General features: G+C 39.4%; 1 protein-coding gene across 4 annotated transcripts in view; it reads right to left on the minus strand.

Moving 5' to 3' along the window:
• The window catches only part of PARN (poly(A)-specific ribonuclease), a 168,412-nt gene that overhangs the window by 44,771 nt on the left and 111,262 nt on the right, over positions 1–12,379 (minus strand). For all 4 annotated transcript variants that reach the window (XM_060123781.1, XM_060123780.1, XM_060123779.1 and 1 more), the window contains exon 22: positions 8,330–8,519. In XM_060123781.1, coding sequence (XP_059979764.1) covers positions 8,330–8,519 — 190 coding nt within the window. The remainder of the gene's footprint in view (positions 1–8,329; positions 8,520–12,379) is intronic.

Genomic DNA, 12,379 nt, shown 5'->3' on the forward strand with positions numbered 1-12,379 from the left:
TATATACGTATTAAATTTTTAATTGTTTTAGAAATGAACAAGATATATTAGTCAAAGAAGATGAGAAACAGAGGTATAATTTAAAAGTATAGTGATAATAGATAAGGAAGAAAATGATAACAGTAGCTGCCACTGGGAAAAAGAACTGGGAGTGTGGAGCCAGGATTTTCCCCCCTTCATTTCATATTCTCCTGTACTATGTGAATTTTTTAAAATTATGTGCATTCATCACTCCAATGGTTTAAAAAGTGTCACAGGAAAACACTTTTTCTTCTAAAATATATGTAACTCACAAGATCTACAGTCAATCTGCCAACATATACTCTGCCCAAATATAAGAAAGATATTAAGGTAGCTAGACTAGATAATTTTTATAGTCCTTTCCAGAAGCTAAGGGATATGCAAATTGTGGAGATGTCATTTGGTTAATATAAAGACACAGATGTAAAGTCAGTTCCTAAGCTATAGAACCAAGAAGAGAGCAAGAACTAAAAAAAAGGAAATTTCCCCAGGAAAATGCAGCTGAGAACCAGGAACAGGGCAGCAGTCAAAGCTAAATGGAGATTCCTGCAGTAGAACCAGGGGCAAGAAAAAAGAAACAAGGGATGTCAACACTGAGAGGGAGTGAGGGGCCCCCACAGTAAGAGGGGTGGGGCTCAGGCTGTAGGGAAACATTCTGAGATGGGGGGTGGGGCGGCAGGGGTGGGGTCTGAAGGTGAGAGGCCACCAGTCGGAGCCACAGAAGCACGAAAGCAATGAATATGCAAACAGAGGACCAAGACATAGAGGACAAAAAGGGCTGAGTACAAGTTTCTTCTGCTACAGACTGAGTGGTATCTAACTATCTAGAAATCATGGGGAGAAAGAGCTTCAAAGAAATTCTAGTATACAGATGGCAGATGGGAGTTTGAAAGACAGTACCCAGTGAACGGGTCAATGATCTTTTCTCTATTTGGTGTGTTGTCCTTATTATTTCAGTGTAGTAAAGGGCTTTCATAGGTTCACCCAATCTTATTTTTATTATATACCTCCTAAAGAAAAGTTCTCCTGCTACAGGGATTTTCAAAACTCTAACTCAAAGGGCCTCAAGAGTTTGTATCAGTTTCCTCTTCATGCCCTACACTGTGTACAGTGTAAAAACACTTGGAATTTAAGAGCTAGAAGGAACTTTAACATTCTTTCTGACAAAATGCCTCACTTAAGATGAGAAAACAGAGACAAATCCTGGGCTCTTGCTGGTATTCACTGAAGGGAAGAGTGAATGAGGTCTTTCCCAAGGTACCCTTGGGAAAGAACCCAAGCTAGAAACCTTGTTTGTCCAGCTGCCTAGAAGTCAGTTCCCTTTCCACTCTGTGGCCTTGGTTGTCTCTAAGGCATTTTTCAGTCGGAGGAGAGAAAACACTTGCTCCACAGGCCCATTTATGAATAAATGTGTAAGCAGTGGGTCCTGGAACACAGTCTGCTTCATCAGAATTCTTCTTTGTCTCTAAAGGGCTCCCCACCCCGGCCCCTATTTCCTAATGTAATATGCACATTCAGTTACTAACTGCTAACTTTAGATGAAAATTATATGAAATCTGAAAACCATAGGTTTGATATATGCTTTAGCATTTCCTACATAAGCAGGAATTTCCAGGAGCTACTACATTTTCAAGGAAGGCTGAAATTTAGTTTCACAGAAAGGGAAGGCTAGAAGGAAGAGACTGACCAAAGGGTTTTTCCCAACAGTTGAAATAAGCCAAAGGGCACATAACCCCTAGACATGATTGAACAAATCTCTGTAAGGGCAAAGTGGCTTTGGAAAACCATTTTCTTTAATTATAGAACATCGTTAATAAAATGAGAATGGTAATAGCATCTGTTTTTCAGGACTGTTTCAAACATCAGTGTTTATTTATGGGGACTTAATATCTATTAGTGATATCTTAAATGTTTTCGCTTCCACTGTAAAGGAGGATTCTTCAAACACCATGCCAACCTGTACTTATTCAGAGCTCTTGCCACCAAACCAAATCTCCTTTTTCCCTTCTCAAGCAAATTTATGTCCAGTCCAGTTTCCCAAAGCCCCATCTTTTGTCCAGTAATCAATTATAAACTCCTTGAATACTCTGAATCTATTATAGAAAAGAAAAGAAGCCTGCTGCCACAATACCAATGCAAACAGCAGAAGAAATGGACATCCACCTCTATGGGCAGCACTAACAGCCAACCCTAGAAGCTCAGCTGTTGTGACGTGTCTTCCAAGGTCTCAGATCAATTCTCTAGAGCCAAAGAAGTGAGTCAAAGAGCCAACCATAAGGGCCCTGCACGATCTTAACTGGATCCTTCTAATTATGCCTGAATTTTTATGTTTATACTTATGTCATCTCCCCCATAGTTTAGTCCCTTATTTTCTTAAGAGTATTAACTTTTAAAGAAAGAGAGAGGGAGAAAAGGAACAAAAGCAACAACGTATCAAGCTTACAAAATGTAGAAGCAAAATATGAGCCAGAAGATCACAAAGGATGGGAGGGGGTTGATGGAAATATACTCTTGTAAGAATCTTACATTGTTCATGAGGCAATGTAATTTTCACTTGAAGATAAACTGGGATACATTAAAGAGGCGTATTATAATCTCTAGAGCAGTGCTTGGCCAGAAATATTTTGTGAGCCAGATACGCAATTTAAAATTTTCTAGGAGCCACCATTAAAACATAAATAAAAAGAAACAAATGAAAATAATTTTAATAATATGTTTATTTCGCCCAATATATCAAAAATATTATCATTTCTACATGTAATCAATTCTTCAAAATCAGGTGTGTGTTTTAAATTTACAACATATCTCAGTTTGGACTAGCCACATCTGAAGTACTTGTTAGGCACATGTGGTCAGTGGCTACCACTGGGCAGAGTAGCTCTACAGCAGGGATCTGCAAACTTTTCTGTAAAGGAACAGATAGTGAACATTTTGAGTTTTGTGGGCCACACAGTCTCTGTCACAACTACCCAAATCTGCCACCATAATGCAAAGCAGTCAGAGGCAGTACGTAAATTAATAGGCACTGCTGTGTTCCAATAAAACTTTATAGGGCTTCCCTGGTGGCACAGTGGTTGAGAGTCCGCCTGCCGATGCAGGGGACACGGGTCTGTGCCCCGGCCTGGGAGTATCCCACATGCCGCGGAGCGGCTGGGCCCGTGAGCCATGGCCGCTGAGCCTGCGCGTCCGGAGCCTGTGCTCCGCAGCGGGAGAGGCCACAACAGTGAGAGGCCCACGTACCGCAAAAAACAAAAAACAAAAAAAAACATGTGGGCCTGATTTGGCCTATGGACTACAGTTTGCCAACCATTACTCTGGAGCAATGACAAAAAATAACACAAAAACGTATAAGCAAAAAGTTGACAGGGAAGATAAAATGGGAGGCTATAATATCAGTAAGTACTAAATAACACACAATTCATCCAAAAAGCGACAGAAAACAGAAGGACACAGAACGAGCAGGACAAGTAGGAAACAAATACCAAGATGGAAGACAGGCTCACCTGTATCATTAATTAGATTAAGTATAAAAAGCGGGGATTGTCAGAGTGACTAAAAAAGCAATACTCAACCATAAGCTGTTTATAAGAAACCTACTTTAATTATAAAGACAAGTAAGTTGCCAGTAAAAGGCAAACACCTACAAGAAACAAGAGTGGCTATGTTAATATAGGACACAATAAACATCAAAAAAAGGTTATTTCTAGAACTGAAGAGAAATGTTCCACAACGATAAAAGGGGCAATTCATTAAGAAGACATACCAATCCAAAATGGGCATATACCTATCAAAACAGTTTCAGGAAGCAAAAATTGATATAATTAATGGAGAATTAAATCCACAACCATAGTTGGAGATTTCAATACCACTCTCAGTAGCTAGAAGAAAAAGTAGACAACCACCCCCCCAAAAAAAACCCAATCAGTAAAGATATAGAAGAGCTGAGCAAAACCATGAACCAACATAACTTAAAATGATATTAATGGAATATCACACTCACTCAAGTCCACATAGAACATGCACCAAGACAGACCACATGTCAGTCCATAAACAAGTCTCAACAATTATCAAAGAAGTTCTAAATAACTCATGTGTTAAAGAAGAAAGCACAAGAGAAATTAGAAAATATTTTGTAATAGATGACAGTGAAAAGACAACACATCAAAATATGTGGAAGGCAGTTAAGCAAAAACTAAAGGGAAATTCACTAGAAAAGAAGAAACATAAAATCGAGGAGTTAAGTTCCCACCTTACAATGGGAGAATAACATTTAAATCCAAAACTATTAAATTCAAATAAGCAGAAGAAATAATAAGAAGAGTATAAATAAATGAAAAAGCAAGACACAAATGTAATAGAGAAAAACCAATAAAGTTAAAAGTTGGTTCTTAGAAAGAATTAATTGATAAACATCTAGCAAGGAAAAGAGAGAGAAAACACAAATTACTAGTATTAGGAATTTTTAAAGGGACATAAATATAGATCCTACAGATATTGAAATTATAAGGGAGTATTTTGAGCTAATAATTTTATGCTAACAAATTTGACAACTTAAATAAAATGGAATATTCCTTGGAAAACTAAATTCCTAAGTGATACAAGAAGAAATAGAAAAGCTAAATAGTCCCATATCTATTAAAGAAATTGAGTTCATAATCAAAAACGTTTCCATAAAAAACTCTTATGCCCAGATGTCTTCACTAGTAAACTCAACCAATAATTTAGGGAAAAAAAAAAAGTCCTATACACACTGTCACAAAATAATAGAAGAGGAACTTCTTAACTATACTAGTTTTATGAGGTCAGAATAATCCTGAACCAAAACTTGACAAAGATGTAAAAAAAGAGAAAATTACAATCTAATATTCCTCATCCTCATGAACAAAGATAAAAAAAAATTTAACAGTATATTCAAATCCAACATGTAAAAAGGATAATACATCATGACCCAGTGGAATTTCTCCCAGGAATACAAATCCAATTAAGCATTCAAAACCCAATCAGTGTCATGCAAAATACTTACAAAGGGCAAAAACCATATGACAATTTTAAAAGATACAGAAAAAGCATCTGAAAATATCCAACATCTATTCATGATACAAAGGCTTAGCAAACTGGAAATGGAGGAGAACTTTCTCATCCTGAAAAAAGACTTGTATGGACAACCTAAGAATTATAGTTCAAGGGGAAACACTGAACTAACTTCCCCTCTCTAATACTGGAAGCAAGGCAAGGATATCTACTCTTCCCACTTTAACAATATACCAAAGGTGCTAGTTGGTACAATAAAGCAAGAAAAAGAAATAAAAGACATAAAGATTGGAAAAGAAATAAAACTGTGTAAATTAAAAACTCTGCAGAATATTAAGAAAAAACCCAACCTATCAGAATAAGTGAATTTTAAAACGTTGCAGGATACAAGGTCAATATACAACAATTAATTATATGTCTATAGAGAAGCTGCAAACAATTTGATAATGAAACTTAAGAAACAATTCCATTTCTGATAGCATAAATAAGATAAATATTTAGGGAAAAATTAACATAAGACATGTAAGACTTCTACAGTAAAAACTATAAAACAGGTCTAGTGAAGGAAGACAAGATCGTTCTAAAATTTATGTGGAATACAAAGGATCTAGAATAGTCAAAACAATATGAAAAAGAACTATGTTGGAGGGTTTATGCTACCTGATTTTAAGACTTACTATAAAGTCAGAAAAAAGCAAGTGTGGTATTGGCATAAGAATAGTATAAAAATGAGTGGAACAGATCCAGAAATAGATCTAAACATACACGGTCAATTTATTTTTGACAGAAGTGTCAAGTTAATTTAACAAGGAAAGAAAAGTCTTTTTAACAAATGTTGCCAGAACAACTAGATATCCATATGGAAAAAACTAAACCCTGACTCCTATCTCATACAAAATTAATTTGAAATGGGTCAGACTTAAATGTAAAAGCTAAAACTATAAACCTTCTAGAAGAAAGGTTTCTACAAAATAATTGTAACCTTAGGTAGGCAAAGTTTTGGAATGGGGAAAAAACCCACTAACCATTAACAAAAAAAAATTAATAGGACTTCATCAACATTAAAAATATCTGCTCATCAAAATACATCACTAATAAAATGAATATACTACCCCAGACTCAAAAAATGTATTTGCAGCACAAAGGATGTGTATCCAGAATATATAAAAGAACACCTACAAATCTACAGTAAAAAGACAAACAACCTAATTAGAAAATGGGCAAGCAACTTAAATATCCACCTCAAGCAGAAGATATTTGAATGGTCAAGAAGCACACAAAAAGGTGGCCAACAAGAGAAATGCAAATTAAAATCACAATGCAATACCATCTTATCTCTTCTAGAATGGCTAAAAAAGACTGACAGCACTAAGTGTTGTCAAGGATGTGGAGCAACTGGAACTTTCATATAATACTGGGGGAATATAAAATGGTATATCCACTTTGGAGAACTGTTCGGTTGTTCTTATAAAGTTTAACATACATCTATCCTAAGAACCAACAATTCTAATCTTAGATATTTACTCAACAGAAATGAAAACGTATGCCCACAAAAAATTTTTTATAGAAATGTTCATAGCAGCCTGATTTATAATAGTCCCACCTGGAAACAACCCAAATGTCCACCAACAGGAGACCAGGTTAAGGCTGTATATTCATACAATGAAGTAATACTGAATAATAAAAATTAACGTACTCAGGCTTCCCTGGTGGTGCAGTGGTTAAGAATCCGCCTGCCAATGCAGGGGACATGGGTTCGAACCCTGGTCCAGGAAGATCCCACATGCCGGGGAGCAACTACTGAACCTAAACTCTAGAGCCCGAGCGCTGCAACTACTGAAGCCCACGTGCCTAGAGCCCATGCTCCACAACAAGAGAAGCCACTGCAATGTGAAGCCCGCGCACCGCAACGAAGAGTAGCCCCCGCTCACTGCAACTAGAGAAAGCCCACGCACAGCAAGGAAGACCCAACGCAGCCAAAAATAAATAAATATATTAAAAAAAAAATTAACATACTCCTGATACACACAACATTAAGGATGAATTTCAAAAACAGGTTAAGTGAAAGAAGCCAAACATAATACCAAATGATTCCATTTTTTATAAATTCCAAGAATAATCAAAATTAATCCACAGTGATAGAAATTTGAAATAGTTGCTTAGGACACTGGGGGCTTGGAGTTGCTTGAAAAGGGGCACAACAAAATTTTGAGGCGGGGAGATAGAAATGTCCTACATCTTGCTTTCAGTGGTGGTCACCTGTGTATATGTAACTTAAAACTCCTTGAACTAAACATTTTAGATCTGTATATTTTATTATGTTATAATATGAGGTATGTTAATTATACCTCAATTTAAAAAATCTCTAAAAAACCATTTAAAAAGTAGGGAGGGCAGGGCTTCCCTGGTGGCGCAGTGGTTGGGAGTCCACCTGCCGATGCAGGGGACACGGGTTCGTGCCCCGGTCCGGGAAGATCCCACATGCCGTGGAGCGGCTGGGCCCGTGAGCCATGGCCGCTGAGCCTGCGCGTCCGGAGCCTGTGCTCCATAATGGGAGAGGCCACAACAGTGTGAGGCCCGTGTACGGCAAAAAAAAAAAAAAAAAAAAGAAAGAAAAAAAAAAAGTAGGGAGGGCAATCCAGAATATTAACAGTGGTTGCTTCTGGGTGGTGGGATTACGGCTAATTTTTTCTTTGTTAATTCACACTTTTCTCTTCTTTACAATTTTCTATAAGGAACTCCCCCCCCCAATTTCTATACCTATGTTTTATAGTTTCACAAAGATTCTAAAATATCACCAGCATTTATCTTCTGAAAGTAGGAATACAGGTAAGTAAAGGAAGTGTGTATCAAGTTCTCTTTCTACAGCAGGCATGTAGTGCAGTGTCTACGTGGGCTATGAAAGGGGTTCAGAAGCTCAGCCAGAAGCAACGTGGCAGCCTGGGAAGAGGAAGAGATCAGACAGAAGAGTTCACCTCTGACCCTGGCTTTCTTACTAAATGGTGGGCAAGTCAGAAAGCCCCTGTTTCTTCACCCCTAAAATGGGAATAAGATGTATCCCCTTGTCTGCCTCATCAGGCTTTTGTGAATGTTAACTGAAATGGTCTATATAGCACAGAAGGAATTAATGGAGTAGTAACTTCTGATATTATGTGAAAAGTTAGAAAAAAGTCTTTCTCACAAGTCAGATTTACTACTTACAGTCCTATAAGAAGCTGCGAGAAGAGCTTTGCTAGAACGACGCTGCCCTTTCAAATCGACAGCCAAGAACTCTTACCTATTGGCGTGGTAACAGTGATTCTGCAAAGCATAGGAGATGCACTGCGTGTTTAACCGCTTTCTCTCAACCTCCTTCCAACTATCTTCTGTCCACTTTCTCTTGATCTGCTTCTCCTCATGCTTTGTCCCCACATATTCAGCATAGGTCTGGATCCGATAGCTCTCTGCATATCTGCTGGTATTGACAGCTACAAGGAAAAGAAAAAATCCTTATCAAAGAGTCTCGCCTAGCCCCAGGGACGTCACTTCAGAAAGGTGGACTGAGATAGTCAAAGGAGCCCTGGGGTGAGGTTTGCACTCCCAACCCCGCTCTGCCATTTAGAAGCCAGGTGGCCATAGGCTCTCCACATCTGAGTTTTCTCACCTGGAGAAGAGACGGTCACTGCTCCTCAATCTCCCTTACAGTGTGAAAATGCCCTGTAAACTATTCAATAACCAGAATGATATAAGCAAAACGTTAATTTTCAGAATATTTGCAGGTAGCATTACGGCCTGAAAATTACTCCTTTTCAGAGTAAGAAAATGAAAAACAAAACAAAATCACTAAGGGAAAACTGTAAACCCTCACTTATTTTGTTAAAAATAAAGATGACAAGAAAAGCAATATTGACAGCAGTGCTGATCACTGTGTCAAATAGTAAAGGTCTACCATATGTCTGTGTCCGGTGCTTTGCGTACATGTCTAATCTTCACAATGCATTTGCAAGGGAGAATTGTCTTTATTGAATATGAGAAAGCAGGTGCACAGAGGTCGGGGGGATTGCTGCAGGCCGCACCGTGGGCCAGCGGCAGTGCTGGGCGGCAAAACCAGGCTGCTTTGACCCTAAGGCCAGGGCCCTGCCTGCCATTCCGCAATTCACTTTGGACTCGGCAGATTCAAGATATTCCCACAGTACTTGAGACCTGCCTCTTCTCCTTCTGCTTTGAAAGCCTGCTAATTCTCTGTAATGTGCCTCTGGCAGAAGTCCCTGAAAACCAGAGCTTGTTCCCTCTTTGGTGTTAATGCCTGACTAAGGCCGGGTCCGTTTTGCTGCCTCCTTCTTGGAGGGTGGGGGATGGGACGTGCAGGTGGCCTGGGAGTGAGGACCCACGGAAACCGGGAGGATGGGCCGCCATGTGCTGGCTCCAGCTTCTGCAGTGTGAGCACACACTCCCTGGCCCACTATCACTGCCACTGGTTATTACCCACACTAGCAGCAAGACCATAAGAGCTGGGCAATGCTGGCAGGGGCTGCCAGACTTGGGACCCGGGCAGCTGCAAAAGCACCATGACGTCTGAAATAGAGTATACCCACTTCTGTATACCCACTTCTAGCAAAGTTCTTGGATCAGAGTAGTTCCCAGTAAATATTATGTAAATGAGGCATGGCAGAATGCAGCAAGAGGTGACGGACACACCAGAACTAGACAAGGGACTCCAGTACTTCAGAGACCTTAAACCACAGGGAAAGACAACCGGATGAGAGGCAGATACTACCCACATACCCAGCCCCTGACACTTTCATCTTCACTCCAAGTGGACCAGATCTGCCTAAAACTTCTCAGCACAATAGGAGTTTATAGAATGTCATGCCCTAAATGTTTAGCCATCTAAAGAGCAAAGCAAAATAAAACAACAAAAAGAAAAATAAGAAAAGACACCTACTCTTATTATGCACCCCAATGTTCACTGCAGCACTATTTACAATAGCCAGGTCATGGAAGCAACCTAAATGCCCATCGACAGATGAATGGATAAAGAAGATGTGGCACATATATATACAATGGAATATTACTCAGCCATAAAAAGGAACAAAACTGGGTCCTTTGTAGAGATGTGGATGGACCTAGAGACTGTCATACAGAGTGAAGTAAGTCAGAAAGAGAAAAACAAATATCGTATATTAACGCATATATGTAGAACCTAGAAAAATGGTACAGATGAACCAGTGTGTAGGGCAGAAATAGAGACACAGATGTAAAGGACAAACATATGGACACCAAGGGAGGAAAGTGGCAGGGGTGGGGTGGAGGGGGTGAGATGAATTGGGAGATTGGGATTGACATATATACACTAATATGTATAAAATGGATAACTAATAAGAACCTGCTGTATAAAAAAACAAAATTCAAAAAAAATTCTTTTTTACTAAGAAGTTTGCTGTACTTTTCAAATATTCACTCTAGAGTTTAACAGGAAAAAAAGAAAAGAAAAGAAAACAACCCTAAGGGTATTAAAGAACTTTCACGTTATCCCAAGGAAGTAGATTGAGTTAGTGAAATGTGAGCTCAAAACAGCATATGCTCTGACTCACTACAAGGAGGGAAACAGAAAGTACCCAGCTCTGCAGATACACTATCGACCAAAGTCACTCCGATCAGAGAACCACAGAAACAGGATCCTTTCTTTAAAATCTTATTCCTCAGGAGTTACTCTTCTTGCTTTCAACGGACTACATTTCTGAATTTCTTGGCTCATTTATCTAACCGCCCCACAATCTGTATACCCAACAAACATCATCCATCGGTGCCTCTGTCTAGCAGCTGCTCACTGGGTGTCTGTCCCAGGGACGATGCTAGATATTTGGTAAAACAAGATACAATTTCCACCCTCTTGAGCTCACCCTGTCACATGCAAGCTTTATGCAGTTTCCTGTAAGCTTGAGACTACCTACTAAAACAGGTTCATCTATCAATGCGATACATGAGAACCCACAGATTCTACATGATTATTCTGTCCTGATCGTTGGCAAATGAGCATCTCCTGGATTTTCGTCTTTAAGTTTCATTCCTTACTCAGGCAGGTTGATTTTGAAGTGTGCCCCACAGGGATGACATGTGCAATAATGCCTCTCTCGAGTTTAATTTGGATTACCAAGTAAAAGAGTAGGCTTGAGTCAACATTCCTCCTGAAAGCAGAGGTGATGATAGGGTCATAAAGGAGCCAAGATGATCTACTTAACAGCATTTGATTGTTTCCAGTAACTTAGCTCTCAGCCCCATGGACAAATGTTTCAAAAATTCCCTAACCATGGTGGGGAATTTATCTGAGCACATTTGGAATTAGGATCACTTAAAGGGGGAAACAAATAACAATCCACTTTCCACGGCTGGCCTTCACATGGCAATAATTTACCAGCATTCCTTCAAGTCCCAGCAGCTTTGCAGCTCTCGGCCTTTAATCTGGAAGCCAAGCTCTGGCCCAGAGCCACCCTTCTAATGGATGAATCAGCAAAATGAATTGGCTGTCAGCTGTGTCCTCCAGTGATTCCAGCTCGCCTGTCAGAAGCAGCGTGGCTCAGGCAGCTTGGTAACACTAACCTTTTCCAAATTTGTCAGGAAAATGATTCAAGGCCATCTTTTGGCTGTGCCACTTTGTGAAAGCCACTGCAAAACCAAACACGGTGAAGGCCCTTCCTGGTTCCTTGTGGGTGAGTGAGAGCAGCTCCTCTCCCACAGTCTCACCCACCCATGGCTTCACTGTGCCGGGTCCGCTGTCTCGACACTTTGTGCATTTAATCTTCACAACCACCCCATGAGGAAGAGATGTTCTAGTCATCACACAGATAAAGAGACTGAGCATCAGGGGAGCCGAGCAGCTTGCTTATGGTCTCATAGGGTGAGCAACAAGGCTGGTATGAAACCAAGACGTGACTTTTTTCTAAAACATAACACTGCCACAAGTCTGACATATATTTGTGTATATTTATGTGTCCATTTAGATGGACGATTATCTTATAAAATGCTTCCTTTAGAGGAGTTTTAAAGAACTACTTAAAATGTTGAAATTTTTTTCTAAAAATGTAGACCCTTCCATTACTGTCAAGCAAAAAATCTCTCCAACTAAGTTGAGAGATACATAATGTTCACGGACAAGAACACTTAACATAAGACATAGAGTCCTTCCTAAATTTATCTCTAGATTTAATGCAGTTTCAGTTTAAAAAATTCCAACGTTTTAATAAAACAATGAAAAAATTTTAAATGAGATTAAAAAAAAAAAATCTCAACAGAACACAGAGCAGTGGTAGCCAGGGACTGGGGGAAGAGGTCAACCGCCAAAGGGATG

Source organism: Lagenorhynchus albirostris, chromosome 15 (genome assembly GCF_949774975.1).
Source record: "Lagenorhynchus albirostris chromosome 15, mLagAlb1.1, whole genome shotgun sequence".
Taxonomy (NCBI): Eukaryota; Metazoa; Chordata; class Mammalia; order Artiodactyla; family Delphinidae; genus Lagenorhynchus; species Lagenorhynchus albirostris.